Genomic DNA, 26,077 nt, shown 5'->3' with positions numbered 1-26,077 from the left:
GGAAAATTCACTGAGGGCAGGAACGGGTGTATGTACACCCAGTGCCTAAAACCTGGGTCTCAGGAAGCAGAAAACAATGTGGATGGGATTCCACAGAGTTTCCATCAAAATGCATAAACAGAACTCAGAAAAGTCATCGCCTTGAGAGTCAGGATTCTCTTAGGACAGAGCTTTACACATCTTTCACAATCCAACAATCCCACGGTGACATACCCAGACCTGCCCTTGTCCCTGAATGCCAGATTCATAGACCTTGCAACACAGCCTCTTTGAGCTGTCCCATAGTCAGCTGCCACTGCATAGCTCCCAAATTGAACTTCTGATTTCCCCTGCCCCCTGCCCCTTTCTCATCTGCCCCACCTTAGTAACTAGCACCACCAGCCAGCTCGTTGTCAGCCAACACACTGGGAGTCATCCTGGACTGGGCGTCCTTCAGCCCCCCACGTCCACTCCATGGTCAGCTCCCATAGGTGTCCCCCACTGCTTCGCCACCTCTGCCTGGACCCCTGCAGGAGCCACCCTATGCTCCTGGATTCTCCGGTCCTCCCGCGCGCCAGCCACTCAGCAGCCAGAGCGATCTTTTGAAACCGAAATCAGCTCACGTCGCTGCCCAGCTCTTCCCCCACGCACTCACACGGCGGGGTCCTCCTTGCCATTCAGGCCTCAGCGGAAATGTCACCTCCTCAAGGAGGAGGCTTCCCTGTCCCCCAATCCCGAACAGCTCCCAGTCACTCCCTGTCAGCGCCGTGGGAGTTCCTCCAGGGGGCGTCTCACTGCGCCCCTTCCCGCGCTCCGCTCAGCGGCCCCCATGGAGGGACTGGGAGCCAGGCCTTTGCGCGCCCAGCGCCTGCGCCGACGAAGCCTCGCTCAGCGAGCGAGCGGACGCGGGGCGATCTCCCAGGCCCCGCGCTCTCTTGAGCGGAACTCACCGACGCCCCGCGGAAACTGCCTCCTGACCGTCTCAACCTGCGCCCACGTGCCCCGGAGGTGGGGCCCGAGAGGACGCTCCACAGCTGAGGGCCAGGGCCTGTCAGCCCGACCGCTTGTGGGCCTGAGCCTGGGCTCTGGGCGCCGACCCTCCCTCCCGTCAGGCGGTCCGGTCCTTGCGCCTGGAAGCCCAAACCAGGTGGGTCATCCCAAGGCAGGTGAGGCCAGGTGGGATGCCGGGCCCACTCGCCTGCGCCCCGCGTCTGCTCAGCTGCTCACTCTGACGCCCTGCGGGGCTTCTTGTAGTCTCGGCCCCGCCCCCGTCGCCTCGCATGGTCCTCGCCCCCCATCTCTCGCTCCCAGCGCTTGGCGGGAAAGTCGTGAACTCCAGCGCGTGCACACTCCGGGGCCCTAGGAAATCTGCCCAGCAACCCTTGTCGTCACGCATTGTAGTACATTTGATTGGCTGCTCTGGGGCTCCTGTGTTAAGCTGGTTCCCGGCTGCTGGGGCTCCCTGCGAGTTCTCAAAAGCCTAGTACTGCAAAGACCCTCAGGGACTCCCTCCTGGCTTGTTTTACAGATGCAGAAACGAGCCCAGAGAGGGGAAGAGACTTATGTTCCACCAATTAATGGAAAAGCCAGGACTAGAGCCCAGGGGCATAACTCTCAGCTTAGCTCCTGCCGCCACAAGAGGGGCAGGAACCAGGTGTACATCCGGGGCTCCCCGACCTACAGCTCAGGCAATATGGAGACTTGTTTTTGAGTTTTGTTTTTCTAAACCTGGGTGTTCCACTCTCTCCCCTCCATGCTTGCACCCACCTTCCCGTTGGCTTTTCTGCCCCTCACCTCTCCTCCTGGCTCTGTCCTGTCCTAACTGTCTGCTCTGATTCATCCACTGAGGCTCTGCCCTACCCAAGCCAACCACTGGCCGGCTGTCCTTTAGGCCTTTTCTGACACTATCACCTGGCAGCCATGTTGCCATATCATGGGCCAGAGGGGCAGGGACCTGCCTGGGATCCCTCAACCGCTGGTGAACAACCAAGTGGGAAGGTGACACAGCTGACACCATAGGGCAGATCCAGGGGCGACCCTGTGAGTGGGCCAGTTCAGAGGCAGGTCTTTCGGAAACAGTACTACTAAACAACACAGGTCTGGAGACTTTAATGCTCATGCAGGGTTTGGATGGGCTGGAGGGGACCTCAGGAGGCCCCCGAGAGGAGTGCATCACTTGTCATGAGTCCTAGCTCTCTGTCCATCAAACATGGGTCCGCCTGCCTCTCCCTGGTGGGAATGGCAGCATCCACTCTGCCAGTCGAGATGGACCGCCTGCTGAGAGGGCCACCTCTGCTCCAGTTGGTTCAATTCAGTCCTTGGTTCGGGGCACTGTGAGAAGAGGGCTGGTGCCCTGGGGCCTGGAGCGTCTGCTTTCAGCCTCTCAAATGACAGTGGACATCTGGAAGGAGAGGTGAGTATTCAGGGGGGATCTGGGGAGCTGGCTGGTTCTGGCCAGGGCCCTGCCCTCAACTCTTCTCTCGCCTCCCTCTGGAAAAAAAAACCCTGCGGGACTGTCCACAGAACCCAGGACTCACCTAGTAGAGCACGTCCTCGAAGTCCAGCTGCAGGTAACGCAGCAGGCGGGGTGGCAGGGGGAGGCGGGGCAGGGCGTGGGGTAGGCAGCCCTCCAGGTGAGCACGGAGCATACAACGAGTCAAGTGCTGCAGCGACCGGGGCTGCCTCACCAAGGCAAAGAGGGACGAGTAGAAACGGCTGTGCTTCTGGGGACAGAATGCGCGGCTCAGCAGGACAGCCTTGGGCAAGTGGCACCCACTCCCCCCACAGGGGGAGGCTGGTGGCCAGTGGGTGTCTTCAGGAGCCTCTTAGGCATAGGGAGTGTGTTTGGGTGCTCGCTCTGTGTTTTCTTCTGGGACATGAGAGGGTCTCTGGGTCATTTCTGTGGGGCAAAGTGGGGCGATTGACAGGGCTGCCTTTCAGGAGGCGGGACTCTCTTTGGGCAGGCTGAGTGGTTGTGTCCTGCAATCTAACCTGCAGAGTCTCGGGAGGCACCAGGCCCATGGCCTCCTCAGGAAGCTGCACGACACTGTACGTGTTTATCAGGACCTCAATGGTTCGCGGGGACGTGCACCAGCGCTCCAGCACCTGGAGGAGACAGAGCTGCGTCAGCGTCCCCAAGGTTACTGTACCCCGCAGGCCCCAGTCCGTCCACATAGGAGGACCAGACAGCACAAAAAGATATGTTGATGTCCTAACCCTCATACCTATAAATGTGACCTATTCAGAAATAGGGTCTTTGCAGATGTCAAGTTAAAGTGAGCTCATTTAGGGTGGGTTCTAATCCAATATGACTGTTATCTTTATAAGAAGAGAAAACAGATGCAGACACACGAGCTGGGAGAACAGCCTGTGACAGCGGAGACAGAAATGGGAGCGATGCACCTACCTGCCAAGGAACACCAAGGGTTATGGGCAACCTGCAGAAGCTGGGAGACCGGCACGGAACAGATTCTCCCTCAGAACCTCCAGAAGGAACCAACCCTTCCAGCACCTGGATTTCAAATTTCCAGCCTCCAGAACTGTGAGGGAAGACATTTCTATTGTCTTACGCCACCCAGTTTGTGGTACTTTGTTATGGCTGTGACAGGAAACCAATATGACAGCCAACATTTCTATTATGCATAATCTATGCCAGATAATTTCCTTCGCACTTCTCCTGTGTTAACTCTCTTAGTCCTGTCCCTACAAGGTGAAAACTATTATTATCCCCATTTTACAGACAAGAGAAACTGAGGCACAGAGAAGTTAAGTAACTTGCCCAAGTTGTAGTTCAAGCAATGTAAGCCCGGTGATGTGGTTCTTAGCCTTAGCTACCACGCCACTCTGCTCTGCCGTCTGCCTGTACAAGGCTCCCAGGAAGCCTCCTGGAGCTATTCAAACCTGCATCTCTCCTACACTGGATGACGCCTAACAGCTTTCCAAGTGCTTTCACATACATCACTGAACTTTCACCCACCACCACCTAACAGGTATTGAGTACTAACTCCAGGTTAGTCCCCATCCAAAGGGCTTTCTATGTGTGAAGTCATTTAGTCCCCACACTAACCTTGAGACACACGCATGCTGTTATGTCCCTATTTTACAGATGAGGAAACTGAGGCCCAGAGAGATTAAGCAACTTGCTGAGGGTCACACAGGGAGTGTGCCTGGCTCCAGAGCCTGCACTCTTAGTCACCACCTACCTCAGAGGTCGTTGGGAGGACTGAGGGAACCCATGGAATAGGCCACACACCCTCGAACAGCATCAGGTGTAGTCAGCTATGCTGGCTCCTGCTGGTTACCCACTATGGTCCCACAGCTTTGCATCACTGTTAGGTCCAGGCTGTATCACATGCAGGGGACTTGGGTTCAACGAATTCCAGTGATTTGCCTATAGTCACTTGGGCAAACGTCAAAGCCAGGCCTCCTGAAGGCCCAGTCCGATATGGAGAACAGGAGCTGGCCGTGGTCCCAGATGGGCCATGGAGGCCTCCTTGTAGGGAGGAGCCCCTCACTGGAGGACAGGCACCCCAGCCAAGCCTGGGACAGCTGCCCGTCATGGGAAAGGGCTGTGGACTCCTTCCTGCATGTTTTGACCGGCACTCGCCTGGGTGAAGGGGTGAATGGGGCACTTTGCTGTGATGGCTCCCTCGGAGGAATGGGGCCAGAGAGGCGGGCGGTGAGGTCCCCAGAAAGCCATTTGCCGGCGCCTCCTCCTCCCACCCTGTCCTGACTATGGGGACATCATTAGCTGTCAGAGCCGCCATCAGATTACAGGGAATTGCTCGTCTCCTAATTATCTGGTGTTAATAGGAGATTAATTAGTGTTAATTGTTGATTTTCTTGTATTTTCCCAAAGGGGAGACCAATCTGCCGAACTCTCGGGCTGTTTAATTATTTGGTCTTGCTTAGGAATCTAGACAGATGCTTCTAGGTTTGCGAGTGAAGGGGAGAGGCGGGAACAGCTGGAGAGCATCCAGGATGGGGTGGGGGAAGTGGGGCAAGCTGGGAGGTAGGGTGGGGGACCTGTCCACGGCCATATTGGTCCTGACCCAACTCCTCAGAGAACTGGTTTCCTGCCCCAGGCCCAGTGCCCTCCATGACATCATACAGCCCCTCCAGACACAACACAGGATGAGCAGGGCCCCCTGCAGGGCTTCAGTAACACAGGTCTAGCAGTTGAACCCCCTTTGGGGAAATTAACATAAAATAAGATACAGACTGGAAATGGACAGCAAAAGTCTTTTTCTCAGGTGCCAAGAAAGCAGGGGCTGGACTGGGTGGTGTGTGTCCTGCTAAGCTCTCGGAAACCAGGATACGTCCATCTGCAATGGTCAGAAAGCCTTGGACCTCATGACCTGGGCTCGTCACTGCCCTAGGGGAGCCTCTCCTGTACCCCGAGTGTCTCACTGATGGATCTGCTGCCAGGGGGAGCTTCCTAAATGCTTCTTTCATCAGCTCACTTCCTAACGAAGAAACTGCTTCTGCCCCCATCAATCCTGTCTCCTCCTTCAAGGTTCGTCCGATCCTTTATATTCTGGCCCCCCTGCCATCCATGCACCTTCAGCACACATGTACACACGTGTGCACGCACCCATGCATCCACGTGCATGAATGTGAGCATGTGTACACATGGGGACACACACACACACACCCCTCCGGCTGCTGCTCTCTGCCCTCCCTCTGCCCCCAGCCCTGTACCTTGGGGAGGGCCCCAGGCCAGACTCGGACGGCGCCGTGGTTGAGCAGAGCCCGCACTGCACACTCCGGGCTCTGGGCCAGGGCCGCGGGCGGGCCCTGCAGGGCACAGTGCAGGGCCGTGTGTCCCCCGTAGTCCATGAGGTTGACACTGACACCGTAGGACAGGAGCAGCTCCACAACCGCCGCGTGGCCGCGGCGACAGGCCAGGTGCAGGGGCCGCCGCTTGTCCTGATCGGCAGTGTCAGGGTTGGCGCCAGCTGAGAGCAGCAAGCGGCACAGCTGGAGGCAGCGTGCTGTGGTGGCTTCGGCGTCAGCAGGGGATGTGCAGCGGGTGTCACAGGCAACCAGCAGCGGAGTCCAGCCTTCAGCATCCCGGGCATCGGGGCAGGCCCCGTGTCTCAGAAGGAGGTCTGCCAGCTCCACGTGGCCGAGCCGAGCGGCCACATGCAAAGGGGTCTCCTCTTCCTCCTCGGACCGACCATCCACTTTTGCCCCAAACCTCAGGAGTAGCTTTGCACACCTAGTGAGGGCGAGACGGTGGTGGGGAGGAAGGTGGGGTGCAGATCTTCCCCCCGCCTTCCCGCCATTCTGAGCAAAGCAAACACGGAGGAGCTTTGGGTGGTTCCTGGTTCTGTCTGCATTCTGCAGGGTCAGCAATGCCCTCTTCTCAAGGCCACATACTCTCTGCAGGAATAGTGCACTAAAACCTTGGTGGCAGGAGAAGTCCCGATCTGCCATTAGGCACTTAGAACAGACGCCTCCTGACGGCCTTACACGCTCACTTGTTTTAGGCTCATAGCATTCCTACGGCCAGTTCAGATGAGGAACCAAGGCCCTGAGGGTGTGACGCTGTCACCCACATTCACACAGCTAGCAGGGGCTGGGGGGGGGGGCGCTGGCCTTAGGGTCCAGGGGCAGCAGGGCAGTTGGAGGGACTGGAGGCGGAAGTGGAGAGTGGGGACTGGCTGTGGGCACGAATGGAAATGAGAGCAATGGGACAAAGACCCACAAAATCCAGTTTGGCCAGATTTGCCCCACGCCGGCCCCACGGAAGGTGTGTACACCTGTAAGAATGTGCAAAATCGAAGGCTAAGGGTTTGGCGAGCTCCACTTTCCTCATCTGTCAAATGAGGATGATGGCTGAGACCTAGGCTTAGATGATGTTGGCATGCGCAGCACGTGACACAAAAATGCCTGAGAAGCTGTTATAAGGTCTCCCAACGGCAGCATCTGGTGGGGGCGTGGGCGGTACAGATGCTGACGGATCGTGTGGAAGCTTGTTATATTATCCTGCCCACATTCCCATGTTTCTGAAATCTCCATAATAATTGTAAATATACATTTGCTTACGCGAGACAGGAAGGAAGGCTCGTCACTGGGTGTGACGCCACAGAGGCCGGGCTGGGACATGGCCAGCACTAAAATGTGGGCCTGTATAGAGGCTTGCGCTGTCCAGTGCAGTAGCCACCGGCCACATCTGGCTACCGAGCACTGTGGTACGGCTTATCCTAACTGAGACACGCTCTACGTGTAGAGTACACACCAGTGTGAAGACGTGGTACAAAACAAGGATGTAAACTTTATCGTTTTTTGTAAGGATTCCATGTTGAAATGATAACATTTCAGATCTACTGTATTAAGTATATTATTAAAATTCATTTCGTCTGTTTCACAGATATTTATCCACCCATGTTCACAGCAGCATTTCTCATAATAACCAAAACATGGAAGCAAACTAAGTGTCCATCAACAGATGAATGGATAAATCCACATACAATGGAATATTATGCAGCCTTTAAAAACGAAGGAAATTCTGACAGATGCTACAGTGTGAATGAACCCGGAGGACAGTATGTTAAGTGATATAAGCCAGTCACAAAAGGACAAACACTGTTTGATTCCATTCGTATGAGCTACTTAGAAATGGTCAAGATAGTAAATTTTATGCTACGTGTATTTCATCACTGTTTAAAAAAATTAGTTTTGCCTATTATTTTTTCATTTTGTGATAAGGCTACTAGAATATTTTAAATTACCTACATGGTTCATCATATTTCTATTGGATCACGCTGGTATAAGACAAACACATCTTCAACCACAATATGTTAAGTCAGTGGAGTTCTCTGAAAGCTGACAAGGTTAACAGGTGGCAGAAGGTCTATGAAAGAAGGACACAAGGACCGAAAATTTGGTACCATCCAGGGGCAAGGTGTGAAATTTGGCAGGTGCGCAGTCAGTAGAGAGAAAGCCTCCATTGTATGTGCAGTTAGGTTATAGATTTTCCAAGGCTCCCTTTGAGGGATTCCATGCTCATCAAAAAATTGTGAGGACTCATCCTCCAAGGTTCCCTATATATAGGGCATAATTACTTGGGTCGCTCACTGTAAAGAAATGTTCCCTATAGTAAATAATATGTTGTCACATTTCGGTATCTCCATCAGTGTATTGTGAGCTGGGTTAGTTGGACTCAGCCCTGGAGCCCATTTGTCTGAGGTGCCTACTAATCAGGAAATGCCAGACCTGCCAAGTGAAGAACCAGACCTGCCCACAGGGACCCCTGCAGGCCCTAAGTGGGGGCCGCTTTCTGTAAAGCCGACCTGGATCACTGCACAGCCAGTCGCTGAGGGCAGGACTGTGCCTTCGTTGGTGGTATACTCAGCACACTGCCTGGAACATAGGATAAGCTGAGAAAATATTCAAACATCCTCATAATGGACCCAGAAAACTCCCCAATGCAGGCCACGCAGCTGGCCCCTGTCACATCCCTCCTCCACTGCTAGGAAAGCAGAAACGGTCCCAAGTCAGGGTCATTCCCAAGTTCCCGAGGCCGTTGGTTGGGTGGTTGGGGAGCAATTGCATCCTGACACCCTATGTGAGCCCTGACTCCTCCACGCAGCCCAGCAGCCTGCCAGCCCCTGCCTTCCTGAGCTCATCTGTTTGTCTCCCCTATGAGTGGAACGGAGGTGAAGGTGACGATCACTCACTCAAGGGTGCCAGCCCCTCGGCAGAGGTGCAAGGGGCGTTTCCCATGCTGGTCAGGGATGTTGGGGTCAGCTCCTGCCGTCAGCAGCACGTGGACACAGGCAGCGTGGCCGGCCGCGCAGGCCTCGTGCAGGGCGGTGCGGCCCTCGGGGGCACTGTCTGGCTTGGCCCGCCGCCGCAGCAGCAGACGCAGAACTTCTGTGTGGCCCCGGCTGGCTGCCACGTGCAGGGGGGTGGTCAGCTCCTCTTCGTATGACAGAGACCAGAGTCCTAGGGAGAGAGGGGACATGGGCCTCAGACCCTGAGGGAGGCAGAGCGCTGCCAGGCAATCGGGGAGGTGGGCAGAGGCTGGGACGAGGGAGCCCAGAGCTCCATCGCAGCCTCCCCTCTCCCACGCAGAACCCAGGGCCCCTGGCCCGTACTCAGAGCTCGGATGTTGAAGCGAAAGTCCCTCCATCGCTCTGGGTCGCTGGTGTCAAAGATGGAATCTGGTGCCAGGCCTGTGCTGGAGTCGGCGAGGATACGGGAGACAGAGCCCTCGTCCCCGGCCAGTACTGCCTGCCACAACGCCAGGGCAGGTCCCGAGGCCGTGCAGGCGACGATGGGTCCCGGGCCGGACTCCGGGTGCTCTGCAGGCCCTCTGCTGGGCCCCTCCACCAGCCTGGCACAGAGGGCATGTCTATCATCCAGGGGTTCTTCCTGCCCCCTGCACTCTTTTGGAGACCAGCTCATGACGGCAGAGTGTGAGCATGTGGGAAGGGGGGTGGGAGAGAGGAGAGGTGGGGGCCAAAAGCAGAGAGAGAAAAAGAAGGAGGGACACAGACAGACGGAGGGAGAGGGTGTCTGCGTCCCTGAGTGGAGCCCGAGCTGAGCCGGATCCGGCCACGAGGTTCCCAGGAGCTATTCTGAGCTCCACATGACTTTGCTCCCGGGCCAAGGTTTAAGCAAGCTTTGGGGTGAGGGAGAAGCTGCCAGGGGCGTCTTCTTTTCCTCAAGCACTTCCTTCCGCATCATTTTGTGCCTGATGCAGCCAGCTGGTCCTCAGCCCCCCCAGCCCCCCGCCCACTGCCCCTTACCCCTTTGCTGGCTGCTCCAGCGAGCCTCGGCCGCCCGGCTCTCCAGCAGCAGGTCGGCTGAGCTGTGCGGGGGGAACAGCTCCAGCAGCCTCGCCAGGTCCCCAGTGTACAGGGCATTCTGCAGGGCCATGTCACGGCACAGCAGTGGTGACGCCCGGGGGGGCTCCCAGGCTGGGCAGCGCTGAGGCCCCCAGACTCGGCAGGCAGGGGCCGCGGGGAAGCACCCCAGACGGTGTCCCAAGTGGGGAAGGGAGCGCCTTCTCCCTGGCATGGCCAGTTTCAGGGAGGGAGAGCCAAAGAAGCAGGACTCAGGGCAATGCCAGCATGTGGGTGCTGGGCCCTAGCAAGGCCCAGGGTGGGAGGGGCGGGAGAGCCAAGCCGTAAATAGCCCTGACTGCCCTCGCTGTCATTCCCAGGGAACGAGCCCTCAGGCTGGCGCTGGGAACTAGGGAGGAGCCTGCAGACTGAGGGAACATGGAGCCCTCGGCCCAGAGCTTTACCCCCCCCCCAGTGGTCCGCAGCAGGGTTGAGGGACCACCCAGATGGTGGCACCAATCACAACTTCACAGGCAAAAGGAAACTGAGCCCAGGGCTGGGCTGTGATTGCGCAGGTGTGACCACTTGTTGCAGAGCAGGGACTAGAAGTGCGTGGGCTGGGGCTCTCCAGCTGCCACTCCTCAGTCTTTTTCATCCCTTTACTCCACTAAGAGGCCTCAGCAGCCTGTGCTCTGATCCCAGGGGGAGGGCAGGGGGGCGCCTAGAATTGTTCCTATCCTCCCAGATGTCCCAATTAGCCCCACACCTTTACCCTCCCAAACCTAAGGAGAAGGCCTCCTCCATGAGGAATCCCCTCCAGGGGTTCTTAGGAAGACAGACTCTACCCAGGGGAATACAGCTCCCCAAGGCAGCAATAGAATCCTCAGCCCCCCATCCTGGAGGCTGACCCCCATCTCCCTGGGTGTCCCCTGTACCTGCCATGGTTAGGGGGCTTCTCAGCTAGAAAATGGGAAGGAAGAAGAGACTCTACCCATGGAGGCACATCTGGATAATAAGACTACTTTCATTTGGGGAGATAACATGAAAAAAGGCAGAAAAAAACTCAAACCCGCCACTGGGCTCAGCTAAGCCCCAGCTGCCCAGGAGCAGCTCTGGGCTTGCTCCGCCCCCGTGGTCTCCCCATACCTGGTTCTCACCACCTTTATGGCCTGCGAAACACACCTTACCTTTACTCACATACGCTTTGCGTCTTCTGGGAAAACCCCAGGGCCCCCAGCCCTTGGTGGCAACACGGTTGTCCCTGCTCCCAGTTTCCTGACTCCAGCCCCCCACCCAGCTCTTCTCTCCCCACACGGGGGACCCACAGATGGACATCCATCCAGGGACAAGAGCTGCGTCCCACTCAGCCCCCTGGGGCCAGGCTCGGGTTAAAGGATGGAGGGCAGAGTTTGGTCAGTTGGAGGGGAGGCCATCTCCAGAGGAAAGAGGTGAAGCCCACTCAGAGAAGGCAATGAGTCTACTAACAACCCCTGCTCCAGCCACAAATGCCACCATCTCCTCACACCCTTTCTCCTCCCCACCCCACCACCTCCCTGACTCCCAGACACCTTTGCAGGAATAATCCAACCCCAGCATAGAAGGGACCTTGGAGATTGGCTGGTCCAACCTCTCCTCACTTTACAGATGAGGGCAGGGGGCGCAGACGCAGGAAAGGAGTATGCAGACCACACGCGTCAGTGCCAAATGCGCGGGACCTCCAGACTCCTGCTTTCCCCCTTTTCTCTATTTACTGAGACCTTCCTTCTCCCATTCTCCTCTCTCCCTCTCGCCTCTCTTCCTACTTTCCTCCCTTACATACATCAAGGAGGAAAGGGAGTGGGGAGCCGGGACAGGAGCATGACAGGAGATGAAGAAACGGGGTGTGGGGGGGTCAGAGGTCTGGGAGGGGTGGGGTGAGAGGTGGAGGCTGGGCACGGGCAGGGGACACAGCACAAGGGGCAGAAGCACAGAGATGAACGAAGAGAGCTGGTCCCCAAGCCATCTGGGCGTTTATGCCTCTGCTCTCTGGCCCCTTTGCCCATGGAGGGCCGCCCAGTCCCTCTGCAACTTTCGGGCGCTCAGCCTCATCTGTCACTTCCGTTTTTTCTTCTCCTTCACCAGCCTGGCCTCCTGGGCCTCCTGGTCCTTCATAAATTTCATCATTTTCTTGCCCAGCGGGGTGCTGAAGTACCAGTCCTGGGTCAGAGGAAGAGGAGGGGACGTGGCCCTGGGCTCTGCCTCCCATTTTTATGGCTCTGTGTCCTCAGTAGCCTTTTCTCCTCCCCCGGCCAGTATCCTGCTAGAGCCATGGTTCCTATTGCTCGCATCATATGCTCCAGGCTCCAGTGTCAGCCACTGTCAGGGGCAAGTGTGTCCCACTCCCCCCTGCAGCCATCCCTCCACCCTGGGGGTGGCCACTGACTCAAGGTGGGGAAGTGAGTGGCAGCTGGTGCCAGAAGCAACCAAGGGCTCCCAATACACAGGTGAGGCCTTCAGGCTCCCACCCTCAAGGAAACCAGGTGGGCTGGTCCTGCCTACATGTCCTTCCCTGTGACCTCTTGGTGCCCTCCAGGCTGAACGATCTCCATGGGGCAGCAGAGAGAGGGGGCCACGGTGTGCTGGGCAGCTGGGGCTTCAGAGGGCTGACTCCCTGGTTGGGGCGGGCCCACGGCCCTCCCCCTTGGCTCCCCCACCCCCAGCCTCACCCTCAGGGACTCCTCCTCCTCCTCGTACACTGGCTCCAGCTTCGCCAGATGACCCAGGAACTCTGAGGCCACCAGGGGCCGCCTGGCCAGCCGTAGGAGCCGCTGCTCGGTCAGCACCGACTGGATGGCTTTGAGAATGGGGCCAGCTGTGTAGCCTTCGGACACCTTGGCCAGGGCACTGATGTCCAGGCTCTGGGTCACCTGGACCCCCTGGGCCTCCAGCATCCGCTTCCAGAGCACTGCAGGTTTGGGGGAAGACGTGAGGCGGGGAGAGGCAGTGGATGCCGCCACCTGTGCCTGAAACGAGCCGTGTGCTTCTGGAGAGCGAGTGTCTCTAGGTTCAGCATCACCACTCCTCCAGGAAAGTAGGGTCACCCGCCCCCACTCAACGCAAGGAAATGAGGCACCAAGGACTTAGGCGGCCTGCCTGTGTCCACAGAACCAGGCCAGCACCCAGGGCACTGGGCCATTTGTGTCGCTGCCCTTCCAGAGCATCTGGCCGTGGTGGTACTGCTCAGAGCAGTGGTGGGGGGTGGGGAGGCTTTGGCAGCGGTGGTCCCTGCACCCCTTCCCCGGCCTGTCCCTGCATCCCGGGGCCTCACCGTAGCGAGACGCGTAATCAGGCCGTGGCATGAAGATGACCCGCTCGTAGGTCTGGCACAGCCCCTTCATCTCGGCCAGCTGGGGCCGCTCCGTGGTTCCTATTAGCAGCACGCGGTCTCCAGGACTCAGCAGTCGCAGGGCCTTGGTGAGGTCGTTTTTTATTCGCTTTGGGTCCATCTGCTCTGGGGAGGGAGGGTTGGTGGGCTCAGGACACCGAGACTTATCAGATGGGTTTCCAGGTTCTCGGGGTCCCTGCCCAGCCTGAGAGGCAGACTGCAGCAGTGGGTGAGGTGTGGCGTGGCTCGCCACGGGCTCATGCTGCACGGCCACACTCCCTCACCTCCTGCTCTTCTGTTGGGACCGTCTTATAAAAATTCTTCTCAGCATTCCCAATCCAGATCACAGACGGCTGCAGGAGTCGAGCCACCTGGGCAGGTCAGAGAATAGAAATCTGACGTTAGACATCCGTGGGCAAGGCTCACCCCCCTCCCCATCTGGTCCAAGCCAGGGTCAGGGCCGGCCTCGGGCAGTGGCAGCCTCGGAGCTACACCTCTACTCCCCACTTCCTGCCCACCTCACCTGCCAGCCCTTTTGCACACCCATCGCACCCATGTGAACAGCGTCCCTCCCCTCCCTGAGGAGTGCGGGAGGCCAGCTGCATCTTCAGCCTTGTTTTTCCTCCCCACTTCCACCCACCTCCCCCATCACTGGGGCTCCAGGTGTCCACAAGCTCTTAGCAGGGCTTGGTGAGGACCTCCCAGCTCCTGAAGTCACACCAACTAGGCAGATGGGTGACCTGCTGAGCATAAAGCCCACCCTGCTCTGTTGTCGCAGTCTGAGAACTAGAAATGCCAAACCTTAAATACTATATGCACTATCATCTGCACCCCGGTCTTGCCAGGGTATTTGCCCTGCAGGTTGCCAGGCGACAGATCGAACAGGTTGGCACCGGTTTCTGTGCACACAGCCTTGACCAGCATCTTCTTCCCCATGCCGGAGGGGCCCACCAGGAGGATGGAGCGGATGAGGGGAGCCATGGAGTGTATATCTGAGGAGCCTGAGAGAGGAAGCAGGGCCCAGAGGCAGACAGTGGGCCGGCAGGGGAACCGGGGTGGGACGCTGTGTAAGGCGAGGCCAAAGGCCGGGGGCTGGGTCGGATGAGGTTCAGAGCCTGGCTGCACTGTTTTCCCGACACCTGAGCAGTCCCCAGGAAAGCAAGGCGACAGGGGAAGCCTAGAGACCTCCCAATGGCTCAGCAATCACAACAACTATACATGGGTGTCAGGAGGGAGCTCTCTGCCCCTTCCACTGCCCTTTCCGTTTCCCATGCCACCTGTTTGCACCCCTGCATCGAGAAGGGGTGCAATTAAAGGGCATGGGACCAACCGCTTCAGAAAGATCCCAGTCTTCTGGGAATGGGACAGAGACGAGACGTCACTTGGGATTGAGTAAGGGACTGGAAGAGTCCACCACTGGTCCCTGGCACCGGGGACATGCCCGCCTCAGTCTCCCAGGCTTCTCTCCCACAGGGAGTCTCACCGAGCCGAAGGACCCCATACAAGGCCATGTTCTGTCGTATGTCAAACAGGGAAGGCATGGGCAGCTTCTTGGCCAAACTCAGAGTGGATCCAAGATAGAGGCAGTCACCTGGGGGACAGATGGCCACCTGGTGAGTGGGACCCATTTGGCCGGGCCAGGAAAGAGAGCCACACAGGAGAAGGTTCACTCCAGAGGGTGTCACTCGGCCACCAGGAAGGCTGTGGCCGGGGGCCTTGGCACCGTGCCTCAGCCTGGGAGCCTACGCTGGGGTGGGGGGGGGTCTCACCCACATAGTCTTTCAATGCCACGGTCTCGCTCTTCTTTAGAAGGTCCAAGGTAATGAGCTCTTCAAACAGAGAGTCCACGGACCTGGCAGAAGATGGTGCAGGGGACCCCCGAGGACAAGAGGATATGGAGACAGAGATGAGCGCCACAGGCATGAGGAAAGGGGGTTCAGGAGCCCTCCTGCCCAACACCCTGTGGGTAAAAATATCAATAGTGCCACTGGACAGCCAGCGTCAGGAGGCGCGGTGCCAACCCACTGGTCCAGGACGCATTCTGCCCACAGCAGGTGCTCTGTGGGTCAAGAGGGTGTGAGAAGGGCCAGCGCCCTCTGAGATACAACTTTCCTCAGCCTGCTCACGGCCCAAAGTTCCACCACCAGAAACCCAGTCATTTGGGTGACATATTGCCCTCTTCCTAGAAACCACATTTAAGGTGTTACACGCTCTAGGAGGGGTGGCTGTTAAAGCAGCTAACGTCAATATGTGCATGACTCGCTTCCCCAGAGGAGTGAGTAGAAAGGGACCACTGACAAGTTCTCCAACACCTCAAAGTGGGAAGGCCAGGGGGAGATGGCTCTGGAGGGGGCAGAGCTGATTGGAGGAGGAACAGAGACCAGGGAGCGTTTAGAACAACACTCCACTCACATCTTATTCTGCATCACCATTTTCAATCCACTTTCTTATGTCTCTATTTGATCCTCACAGCTATCTTGTGAGTTTGGCAGGGGAGGTGCTTGGTTAATGAGGACAGGGAGTCAGAGAGGTTAAGTGACTTTCCCAAGGTCACACAGCAACAGAGCCAGGACTAGCAGCCGGATCTGTCCTGGGTCAGGGCTTGCTCCACTGCCCACCATGAGGTGGAAGGTCTACTACCTGTCTGATGTCAGATCTTTTTCCTTCTTCTTCCCAGCTTTCTTCTCAGTATTTTTCTGGTTGGAAACAAGCACATAGGAAATTGCCGTCTGTTCCGCACCTCGCCCACTGTGTACCCTCTCCGGTCCCAGTCCAAGCCCCTCATCTTACCTTTGGAAATTTCAAGGGTCTCCCGACCTCCCTGCCCACAGCCAGGCGCAGGTTCTTTAGCTCTTGACGCATCAGCTCATCCACCTAGGGAGACAGCAGAGAGAGCAGTGGGGCAGCCAGGGGCTGGGGAGGTTAGGTGGGAGAGGTGGGGACAAACGGGGGGTGGAGAAGAGGACAGGAGCCTCTGGGCGGAGCCAGCCGAGCCCAGGGAAGGCAGCAGGTGGCCACCTACCTGCCCAGGTGTTCTTTTAGAACCCTCAGTCGTGGTGTTTCTCCCTGGTCCCTGCCCCCGTCCATGCCCAATCTTAATCCACACCCTGCTCTGCATGAGCTTTGCTCTCAACTGGCAGCGTTGTGGGGAGAAGCCCCCAGGATGGAGTCAACCAGCTTTCATTTGAAGCCCCAGACCCACCCTTTAGACTCTGTGTGACCCTGAGTAATTGCACGGCCTCTTAGTGTCAGTTTTCTCCTGTTTAACATCAGGAAAATCACCGTGTGTACCTCAGGGGTTGTTGACAAGGTCACGTGATCTAATGTTTCTAAGGTACCTGGCACCGGGGCGGGACACTTCGCAGGAGCTCTTCTAAGCGTTGGTGAGATGATGGGGGGTGTGACCTCGGCTCAGAGCACCTTCTATTCCCTCACCTCCAGGCCACATCTCCACCCGGGGGGAAAGAGGGATGCGGGCGGGGCAGAGGACAGTGGGGACCGAGATGGACCAGGATGGACCACATAGGGAAGGCAGTGCCTAGAGAATGCGGTAGGGAATGGACAGACTGGGGACGTGAGGAGCGAGGACAGAGCCGGAAGCAGCTGGAGGCCCTGGTGGGAAGAGGGGCTCTGCAGCGAAGCTCTGAGCCAGTACGCCCACCTGTATCCGGAGCTCCTGCTCCACTTCCTTCCTCTTCGCCACCCGGAGGGTCTCAGGGTCAAAACTCTGACCAGGGTGTACGCTGTCATATGGGTTCTTCCACAGATCTGAGTGCGGAGAGATGGACAGACAAGTGGAGGTCAGAGTCCCAGGTGTACTCACACACCTGCTCACGCACATGGGCCAAGAGCCTCACCCAGGCTGGTCCCCCTTTCCTCACCTGGCTGCCTGCCACTGCTTCTCCCCAGACCACAGAAAGAGGCCTGATCCCAAAGCCTGTGACTGCAGGATTCAGACCCAAGCCCGTAACGCCTCCCACCCCCTTCCCCTTCGGCATTTTCCTTTGGGCTACACACCCACATTGCCACCTCATGATCTACGTGGTAGATGTCCACTTTCCCCAGGACCGAATGTCCCCCTAAGGCCCCACAAGGCCTGGACACCTTCCCAGGCTTCTCCCCTCTTACTGTTATACTCCTCATGTCCAGCATGAATCATGGGTATAAATTTGGATGGCAACACTTTCAGCATTGTGTCTTCTTCCTAGAATAGAAACATCCTTTGACTTCGACCCCTTACCTCCGTCAATCATAAACTCTGACCCCAGTTCTCACCCAGACCAGCCTTCCCACCAGAATCCCCTCAGACTTTGCTGTCTCTGCCCACTTGGTCCTCACGTCCAGGAGCTGCCTTACCTCTATCCTGGTCTTTTTTTCCTTCCCTTTCTTCTTCTTCTTTTCTTTTTTCTCCTTTTCTTTTTCCTTATTTTTCTCTTGGTTCTTTTTTTTGCTCTCCTGGTTTTGCATGTCCAGTTCCATTTTCACCTGTGATCCAGGATAAGAGACATTGAAATGAAGATCAAGGGGATTTTACAGAAACCAGAGAACCCAGGGCATGTGGCTGGGGTAGAGTGAGGGTCCCCAGAGCCTAGGGGAACTGGTAGGTCCAGATGGCTGAACGTCCAGAGATTTCACTGGGGGCCAGGAAGAGGGGCACCAGTGACGGAGTGTTCCAATCAGAGCTGCCGCTCTTTCCTGGCCCACAAGCTTCTGCAGCCACAATAGTGTCACCAGACAGTTCCTCTCCCTGGCCAAGGATGCCTTCTCCAGACACAGGTACCCTCCTCCCGCCCAAGTCTTGCTAACTACATGTACTTCTTCCAACACCCCTGCCTCCACCCACTGCCATCCTCAGCTTATACTCAGTACTCTGCAACCTCAGACTCCATCAGCCACAGAAAGTCTCCTGCCTCCACCTCCAGGGTACCTGTTCTGGAGTCTTGTCTGCAAAGATCAGGTAGGATCCACCTGAAGACTCATCTGGATAATCAGGGAACCGGCCAGTAAGGGCACTAAGTGAACATAAGATGGTCAGAGAGATGGACATGTGGGTGGACAGACAGATGGATGGATGGGTGGGTAGCTGGAGGGGTGGGTAGAGGGTGGGTGGGTGGATGGATAGATGGAGAGAGAGAGAGAAATACGGGCAAAGATATAGGACCAGGGAGATTGAGGGGGAGAGGGAAGAAACATAGTTTCAGAACAGAAAGGACAGATGAGTCAGGGGACATTCCTGGATTCTCTTTCCATCTTATTCTGCCGTTTTCTCTTCCATCTGGGGAGACGGGAAGTCATGTGTGGAGATGGTCCTACAGGTCGGGGGCCCCACGTTTAAACCGAATGTGTTAGCAGTGTGTCGGGGGGATGGGGTGAGTGGAGAAAAGGGTACATTCTGGATCAGAGGAGAGGAGGTGTGAGGACACAGGTAAGGACGGAAAGGGGTGGAGGGCTGAGTCCTCCGAGGCTGGGACACTGACTGGCACTCAATAAACCACTGTCGGATCTGCTCCTTCATTTGCTCCTTCATGACGGGCCCCTCGATGTCTTTGAGTGAGTCTCGGGTCTTCACCAGCGCCACCTGGAATGCCTCCTCTTTCTCCATCTGGCGGAGCCTGGCGGCGTCCTCCGTGGGGCAGGCCTGGGACGCGGTGTCCAAGGATTCCACGTGCCTGCGCGAGGGGAGCTGGGGAAGTCGGGAGGAGGCTGAGGCACTCAGGAGTGGGAGTGGGGAAGTGGGACCCGGCCTCAGGCACGCACACCTGCCCCCCACTCATTTCCAACACACGGCGCACACGAGGCCTCGCATACACACCCACACGGAACAACGGGCATGCCTACATCAGGAGAAATTGTGTTTGGAGCCGAAACTCGTCTGTGTAAATTACTCTGATAATGAGTTTGCTAGATGCATCCGGGCTGGCCCCCCTGCTCGCTCCCTCAGCACACCCTCCCCTGTGAGCCTCCGGCCCCAGCCCCCACCCACACCCCCGCCCCGCTCCCGTGTTGGCAGCGGTGCTAGCAGCCACTTTCCCGCCTCATTGGCTCCCAAATGTATTTTAAATATCACTCCGCACAGAGACAATTACTGAAAACGCTGAGCTCACACTGTTGATGGGCCGGGAGGCCAGGCTCATTCCTCACCCACTGCCATGCCAGGCGCCCCTGCCCCTCCCCGCCAAGGCCCACCGCTGGCCTCCTAGCGTCCAGCTCCAGCCTCCCAACACCCACTCTCAGGTAAGACCCCTGGCCCCTCTCTCATTCTGATGTCCCCAAGGCTCCTAGAGTAGCCATCCCAGCCCTGGTCTCCAATCCTTTGCCCGCCCTCAGTCCCCTCCCCAATCCCCTTTATCAGCCAGGCCTCCATGGGCTCTGCCCACTGCAAAGCCCCTGCCAGGGGTCATGTCCCTCATCCCTGTCGCCCTTCCATTCCTAAGTCAGTGGAGACCAGCTGGATGAAGGAAGGATCGGAGAGCAGAGGACAGACAGATTCAGGGAATGAGCGGGCCTTTTCACCTCCTGCGCACCCCCACCCCCACCCCCGTCTGCCCCTCTTACCACCCACACTCCCCCACATGCACACGCACACTCCTCGTGTTGTTCACACTACTCCCTGACCCCTGAACGCAGGGCCGAAGTGAGTCTGGGGCCCCCAGAGCAAATGGGGAGCCCATGGCCCCCAAAATGCTCTGGTGTGATGGGTTGCCCCATCCCAACTTGCCCCAGCCCTGTGGTTCTCCCGGAGGCTGTAAGAGCCTCCCCTCCCCCTGGCCTGAACCTCCTCCCACTGCTGGGCCCACCCATACAGCCTCTCCTCCAGCCCGGGGCACAGATGTGGGGCCCAGGATGCTCGTGCTACCATCCCTCACCCTGCACTTAACACTTGAGATCCTTCTCAGGGCTCTAGGAGCGGGAGGGATGGGAAGGGGCGTGGCTTGGCAGTAGCCTTCGGTCCTGCCCCCTCTTTCTCAACCAAACCCTGAAGCATCCCTCAGGGTCCCCTGGTGCCAGCCTGCCTCCCTGCATCATGCCCACCACAGTCCTGAGTGGTGGGCAGTGAGGGGCTGGACAGGGCTGGGCTCTGGGGTGGGGCACAGAGGGAAAAGATGAGGGGGCGGCCCCAGGCACTGGCCAGCCCCGGGCCGCCTGGGCCAGGAGGGACTCACCATGCCGATGAATTCCATCTCCATTTGCCGGTCTTGCTGAGTGCGTTTCCTCTGTAGGTAACCTCTCCACACCTGGGGGGGACACACGGGCCCAGACACTCCCCACACTGCATTTCTGAGGGGACGTGGCTTTCAGGCTCAGCCCCAGGGAGTCACTGTCTCTGAAGGTCCGGCCAGGGGAGGTTTGGGTGGAAGTGGGGGGGGAGCGCTGGGGAGGCACCTCCAGGAGGGCAGCTGGTGGGCAACTGCCCCCTGAGCAGGAGCAGCCGGGAACAGGGTGGAACGGAAACACTCCCAAGCTGCCCAGCTCTGCGGTGTCTTTTGAGGCACCGATTAGAGTTCAGGCACCACCTTCTCCAAGAAGCACTCGCCGCTCTCACGTCTCAGAATTCCCATAGCACTTGGAATAAATACTTGATTCCACCCAGGGACATAGTCATCAGTGCTGTAGGGACTGTGGAGCTCCCCTAATTCAGTCCTACATCTGTGACACAAGGAAACCAACGCTGGTGATGGGTCACGGCCTCTCCTAGGCCCAATGCCTGTCACTGCAGAGCTGACTGGGGCCAGGATTCCTGACTCCTGCCCAGGGCTCTTCTCTCAGCTCGCCAGTCACTCTCAGGCCTGTGGACAGCCCTGTGCCAGACAGTGGAGGGCAGTGGACAGAGGGAGGCGGGCCAGTACCTGCCGGGCAGGTTCCACTCCCTAAGGTCGCCTCAAGGAGCCAGCTCCTGTCCTGGCTTGCCTTCCTGTCCCTGGGACTAGCAGGCCCATGATAACTAAGTGCTTTAATTCAGCGCCCTTCCTGGCCCTTGGTTAGCCCTTACTGGAGAACTGGAAGACTGGTTCCCAGGGAGAACCGGGGCTCTGTTTTTGGGGCCGACCCTCCTCTCAAAAGACTTGCTTTAGCGAGCCCTGCAGGCAAGAACCTCCTCCTCCATGGGGCAGTGGGACATTGGTTTAGTCACCCAAATGCAGGGCTCAGATTGGGACACTCTGTGTGCTGATCAATAATCAAATCTATCCCATTTGGAGAGGGTATCTTTCCTCAGGGTTGACGTTTGTTGGTTGGTTAGCTTCTACTTTGGGGTAGAAAGTGGTTCTAACTTTCTTCTATTGGGCTGGCAGACAGAAGTTTCTGAGGCACTGGGACTTGAGAGAGAGAAGATGGCATGGCAGAGGAGACCGATACCAGATGGAGAGACCCAGCCCCACACCAGCCATTCTGGGCCTGCTTCTGGAAAGAACAGGTGCCAAGTGACTTCCTGTGACAGAGCAGGGCCAGTGAGCCCCAGGAGTGGTGATGGCTGCAGGAGCAAAGTGGCCCCTTTCTGCCACTTTGCTTGAAATTTTCCTAGGGCCCTTCCAGGCTTGTCAAGCTGGTAACCACTACTGCCCGGTGGGGCTGTGTTAGCAGCCCCTTGGACAATAATGAGAGGTCGGGCCCACACACTGGATCACGTCAGTTCTCATCATGTTCATTTTGCCTCAGGTGCCAAGAGGCCCTGCATACATTTCAGTTACTCATTTTTAACAGTCTTAAGAGTTAATGGAATGATCATCTATTTTGTTCTGTTCCCTTATTACGGATCTTTCTCCCCTAGTTTTAATGATCCATCTGTTTCTGGGGTTTTTATGGTCTCCCACTTCAAGTCCTTTTGGGGATAGAGATCCTGCACCTCTTGTCATCCATTGCTGAGCCAGGCAGGCTTCCTGGAGGAGGTGATTACCCTGACCTTCTTCCTGGGCACTGTAGGGTTACCTTCTGTATGGTGATAGCCGCTTGGTTTTGATTGAACGTGTGCCACCCGTCCTCCCTCATCTTCCGATCCCGCTCCTCCTCTTTCCGAATCTCTCGCATGATGGTGGCTCGGAGCTGGCCTTGCCTGGCCCGCTCGGCCGTTTGCAATAGGATTATGGCATCAGTGCGGTGCATTGCTGGAAAGTCCTGGCCAGAGCACAAACAAAGGAGCAGAAGAAGATGAGGGAGGGCTTGCATCCATGCGGGCAGCCGGGAGATCAGCCACCAAAGGACAGGCTGGGGACATGGCCCTCCCAGGGTACATAGGTACCCAAGAACTATCCCTCCATCTTGGTGTTAGACACAAGAGCAGCCTTGAAGGAGACCAGGGATTACCCAAAGTTCACTCTGCGAGTGGCACAGGGCAGGGCAGGGCCTCTCTGCATCCCATAGAGGGAGGCACCTCTATTCCGGGGGCAGGCGTCTGAGAGGCGTATGGGAGGGGTCCCCTTGACTTACCGGCTCTAAGGACACTGACCCCATTCTGGACAGGAGCTGCGCCACCCGCAGCCTCTGCTCCCTCAGAACACTGGACTGCTCCAGCAGGAAGTACCTGGGGATGGGCACCTCCAGGTCTGCCTTCGGGGCAATATGGGGGAAAGAGGGTCAGGAATCAAATGCCGGGCCATCTAGCCAATCCATGACCATTTTCAGCTGCACACACAGACCCTGGCACTGTTTTCCTCCATCCTAGAGCCCTGGGGAGGGAGAGTTCTGCTTTACCATCCCCTTGACAGTCATGCCTCTCTCCCTTGCCCCGACCACGTGGCCAGAGTTGAATTCTGGAGGATCATGGTAGCTAATGAGCAGTGATCCCAAATCTGGCTGTGCATGAGAATCAACTAGACAGCTCTTAAAACTCAGACTCCTAGGCCCTCCCCATACTCCCACGTCAGAATGGCAGGGCCCAGAGAATCTGTTTGTTTTTTCAGGTGCACAGCTGAGTGGGACGCAGCTAGTCGGGAAACTCTGAGACTGCCTTGGATGTGGAGCAGTGAACCATGACCTTGGGGGCCGACTAGCGGTACACTGTTGGTGCTGACAGATCCCCGGAGGGTCTTGTTAAAATGCAGGCGCAGGTTAGTAGGTTTGCAGTGCAGCCGGAGATTCTGCAGGCTCCTAGGTGTTGCTGAAGCTGGTCCACGGACCACACTTGGAGGAGCAAGCGCTCGAGGACTCTTCACCAATCCCTTGTGTCCCCGGGTCCGCCCAGCCACGCTGGGCCTCCAGCCTGACTCTAACGATCTCCAACTACTTGCATGCACCTCCCGGACCCCACCTCCCACCTCAGTTCCTGAAGCCCTTCAGAGACCAAACCTCATCCCCGGATCTGATCTGCTTGCCCTCCTTCCTTTGCTGCTGTCCCAACGCCAGGGGTGCCCAAAGGAAGTGAAGTCCACCTCCTTCCCCACGCCCCGCTGGCGTGGACGGGGCTCCGCGCGGGGCCTGCGCACCGGGGTGAGCGTGAGGTCCTGCAGCACGCGGTCCAGGCAGTGGGTCTCGCACAGGTCCGCGCGTACCAGCTCCTCCTTGAGCTCCAGCACGCGGCCCGCCACGCTGTCCAGCAGGCGGCGCAGCAGCCGTCTCTTCTGCGGCTGCACCATGCGGTCGTACAGGGTGTCGAACCGGCGCAGCAGCCCCAGGTAGCGCAGGTAGAGCGACGAGAGCCTGTGCTGGAAGGCCTGCCGGTCCCGCTTGGGCACCGGCTCCAGCAGGGGCTGCTCCCGGTCCAGCAGCTCTTGCAGGGTGGCGTGGGAGGCGTCCCAGAGGCGCTGGTAAGCTCTGGAGAGGAGGCAGCGAGCACCGCGCTCTGAGCCTCGGAGGAGTGGGGACGGTGGGAGGGGTTCCGCGGGGCCTTTGGAGGAGTGCGAACTTGCGGGGTTCCAGAAGGTGTGAGGGGAAGGTTACTCATGGCTCCCGAGCGGAGCTCAGTGAAGTGAGAGGGGAGTTACAGTGAGCACACTGGGGCTTGGAGGTGTGAGACTGGGGTCACTGGGGGAATGAAGCAAGGAGAATGAAGAATGGACGTGGCCCGTAGGGCTCCCTGTAAGGAAGAGGCCTTAGGAGTCAGCAGACAGTTGGTCCCTCCAGCGCACGGGTACAGCCCAGAGATGCTGCAATGGTCTAGGATGGTGGGCAGAAGTGGGGTGAGGGACAAGTGCAGAGAAGAGTCCCTTCCCCAGGGCAGAGCCTTGGTTTTGGAATTAATAATCCAAGGGAAGTCTGAAGAGCAAACGCTGACTCGCGGGAGCTGCCAAGGTGGCTGTGTGAGTCTGGGGCCCAGCCAGGCCCTGCCCAGCACGGAACCCCACCCCCCCAGGCCTTCTCCCCACCCAGAGGCCCCAGCCTGAAAGCACTGGGGAAGCACTTTGCTCTTCCAGCCCTGGGGTCTCCACTCCGGCCCCTCACTCACCCCTCAGACATCGTGCCGCTCCTCACGCTGCCCTCTGTGAGCTGATCGTGGAATCCACAGAATCTCTGTGGTCCCACCCTGACTCCACCCCCAAAGCCAGAACAACCCAGTTCTGTTCCATTGTCTCAATGTTCTAAGGCTGTGAGGGGAGGTGGCTGCGGGTTCAGGATTGGGGACACTTATTATCGCAGAGGACGTACTAGCGGGAGGGCAGCAAGCCTTGGAAGGTTAGTGCAGAGTGTGGGGTCAGCTCTGGTCCTCAGTTTTCTTGTGAGGATCAAATAAAGAATGGTCCCTATTTGAAGTCACCCTGTAACTGAGGCTCTGGGTGAATATTAGTCCCAAAGGCATCAACTACTCCAAATACACTTCTCAGCTGGAGGAACCATATATTCCTGGATTCAGACCCAGCACCCTCTGCTCTGGTACATGGCTGTCCTGGAGGCTCAGAAGACTTTTCTCAGGAAAATACAAAACATTACCTCCTGACTCTGGTCAGCTGAGGGTGACCTTTTCAGCCCAGTGTTAAGTAGGGGCTTAGGAATAAATACATATCTAAGGCACAGGGCAAAGGAAAGGGGGGGAAGGGAGGCAGCAGTGAGGAAGAGCAAGAGATGAGTTCTTAGGTGTCAATGTTCTCAGTTCTCAATGCGAGTTACCCGAGGATCTTGTCAAAATGAGGTGGGCCCGAGACTCTGCATTCCCAACAAGCTCCCAGGCGTGTCGACACTGCTGCTCTCTGAATCGCCCCTTGAGTAGCAAGGTAGGACAAATAGTGGGCGTTGGGAAGCGTGGAGGCTCAGGGGGCCCCCTTCTAGCTGTGGGACCCACGTGTGGAAAATTAGTTCTCAGGTCAGAGCACTGCGGTGTGGAGCTCTTCGTGTGAGAAAATGCGTGTGGAGTTGGTAGGACGGCAAAGCAGTGGCAGCTGATATGGCGGGGAAACCTCAGCACAGAGTCCAAAGCGACAAGCTGAGTGTATCCAGTTACAAAGAGAACACAGAGGATTTTGCACTAATTCACTAAGTCCCACCCCTTCCCCCCACCCTCCAGAGCCTTTATGGGTCACATGCCCACAAGCTAGAGCAGAGGCTGAGTGAGAGAGAAAAAGCCAAGGGGTCAAATGTTAAGTGGTGAATCTAGGTAAGGGACGTACAAGTGGTCACTGCACTTTTTTGCAATTTTTTTCTGTGGGTTAGAGAGTAAAAAAAAAAAATGGGGAAAAAAAGTTAGGAGTCTCAGAAACATTCCCACCAATTTGTTCTGAAATGAAGGAGAAGAAAATATTAGGGGAAAATAAAGACATCTTATAGATCCCGGGAGCCTATTGGGATCCATTCCATTTTTGTATCTTGAAGGATAGCCCTGCACAGCCCCTATGCCCAACACAGGACAAAAATGACAGTTTTCCAGAAATAGCATCCCCAAAACCATGTCCTGAAGAGTAACATAGAGGGGGAATTTCAGCCCCAGAGAGCGTGTGATGGAAACAGCTGGCAGCATATCCAGGATTCTAATCCAGCCCCAAGTCCTACCTCAGCTCACTACCAATTAGAACATTTA

The 26,077-nt window shown here is 57.2% G+C and overlaps 2 protein-coding genes and 1 long non-coding RNA gene across 4 annotated transcripts; 1 reads left to right on the top strand and 2 right to left on the bottom strand.

The window, feature by feature from the left end:
- The first annotated feature begins 395 nt into the window (after positions 1-395).
- LOC141567554 (uncharacterized) lies at positions 396-5,669 on the top strand. Its single transcript, XR_016021880.1, has 5 exons — positions 396-1,126; positions 1,508-2,392; positions 2,503-2,549; positions 2,977-3,118; positions 3,312-5,669. It is a non-coding gene; the product is annotated as an uncharacterized LOC141567554 (long non-coding RNA).
- ASB10 (ankyrin repeat and SOCS box containing 10) lies at positions 2,073-10,080 on the bottom strand. 2 transcript variants are annotated; one of them, XM_019712775.3, is made up of 6 exons: positions 9,738-10,080; positions 8,664-8,931; positions 5,680-6,199; positions 2,971-3,084; positions 2,517-2,702; positions 2,073-2,380 (listed from the first exon to the last, which is right to left on the bottom strand). In XM_019712775.3, the coding sequence occupies exons 1-5, from the start codon at positions 10,006-10,008 to the stop codon at positions 2,517-2,519; spliced, it is 1,359 nt and encodes a 452-aa protein (XP_019568334.3). In that variant the 5' UTR covers positions 10,009-10,080; the 3' UTR covers positions 2,073-2,380. The 2 variants fall into 2 exon arrangements, with proteins under 2 accessions (XP_019568334.3, XP_019568332.3); XM_019712773.3 differs by lacking the exon at positions 9,738-10,080 and adding an exon at positions 9,084-9,601.
- A 1,784-nt stretch (positions 10,081-11,864) lies between these two features.
- Positions 11,865-24,525, bottom strand: DRC11L (dynein regulatory complex subunit 11 like). The gene is made up of 19 exons (XM_019712788.3): positions 24,515-24,525; positions 23,556-23,883; positions 22,561-22,680; positions 22,063-22,248; positions 20,301-20,372; positions 18,615-18,820; positions 18,065-18,149; positions 17,494-17,622; positions 17,266-17,341; positions 16,799-16,905; positions 15,928-16,011; positions 15,778-15,833; positions 14,907-14,989; positions 14,621-14,728; positions 13,939-14,138; positions 13,422-13,508; positions 13,081-13,258; positions 12,479-12,717; positions 11,865-11,969 (listed from the first exon to the last, which is right to left on the bottom strand). Exons 1-19 carry the CDS (start codon positions 24,523-24,525, stop codon positions 11,865-11,867), a joined length of 2,460 nt encoding a protein of 819 aa, XP_019568347.3.
- Between the last annotated feature and the right edge of the window lie 1,552 nt (positions 24,526-26,077).

This window comes from Rhinolophus sinicus, chromosome 8 (assembly GCF_057876585.1).
Source record: "Rhinolophus sinicus isolate RSI-liver-muscle chromosome 8, RSI-T2T, whole genome shotgun sequence".
Lineage (NCBI taxonomy): Eukaryota > Metazoa > Chordata > Mammalia > Chiroptera > Rhinolophidae > Rhinolophus > Rhinolophus sinicus.
The sequence above is the reverse complement of the archived record's forward strand: the minus strand, read 5'-3'. Positions and strand labels throughout refer to the sequence as shown.

Coding starts and splice junctions, on each gene's coding strand:
- ASB10 (XM_019712773.3), bottom strand. CDS start 9,393: ATGAGCTGGTCTCCAAAAGAGTGCAGGGGGCAGGAAGAACCCCTGGAT. Junction 3,085..5,679: donor GGCCTGGGGCCCTCCCCAAG/GTACAGGGCTGG, acceptor TGTCTCCTCCAG/GTGCTGGAGCGCTGGTGCAC. Junction 2,703..2,970: donor TGCCTCCCGAGACTCTGCAG/GTTAGATTGCAG, acceptor TTCTGTCCCCAG/AAGCACAGCCGTTTCTACTC.
- DRC11L (XM_019712788.3), bottom strand. Junction 14,729..14,906: donor GGCATTGAAAGACTATGTGG/GTGAGACCCCCC, acceptor TCTGTCCCCCAG/GTGACTGCCTCTATCTTGGA. Junction 14,139..14,620: donor GTATGGGGTCCTTCGGCTCG/GTGAGACTCCCT, acceptor TTCCTCTCTCAG/GCTCCTCAGATATACACTCC.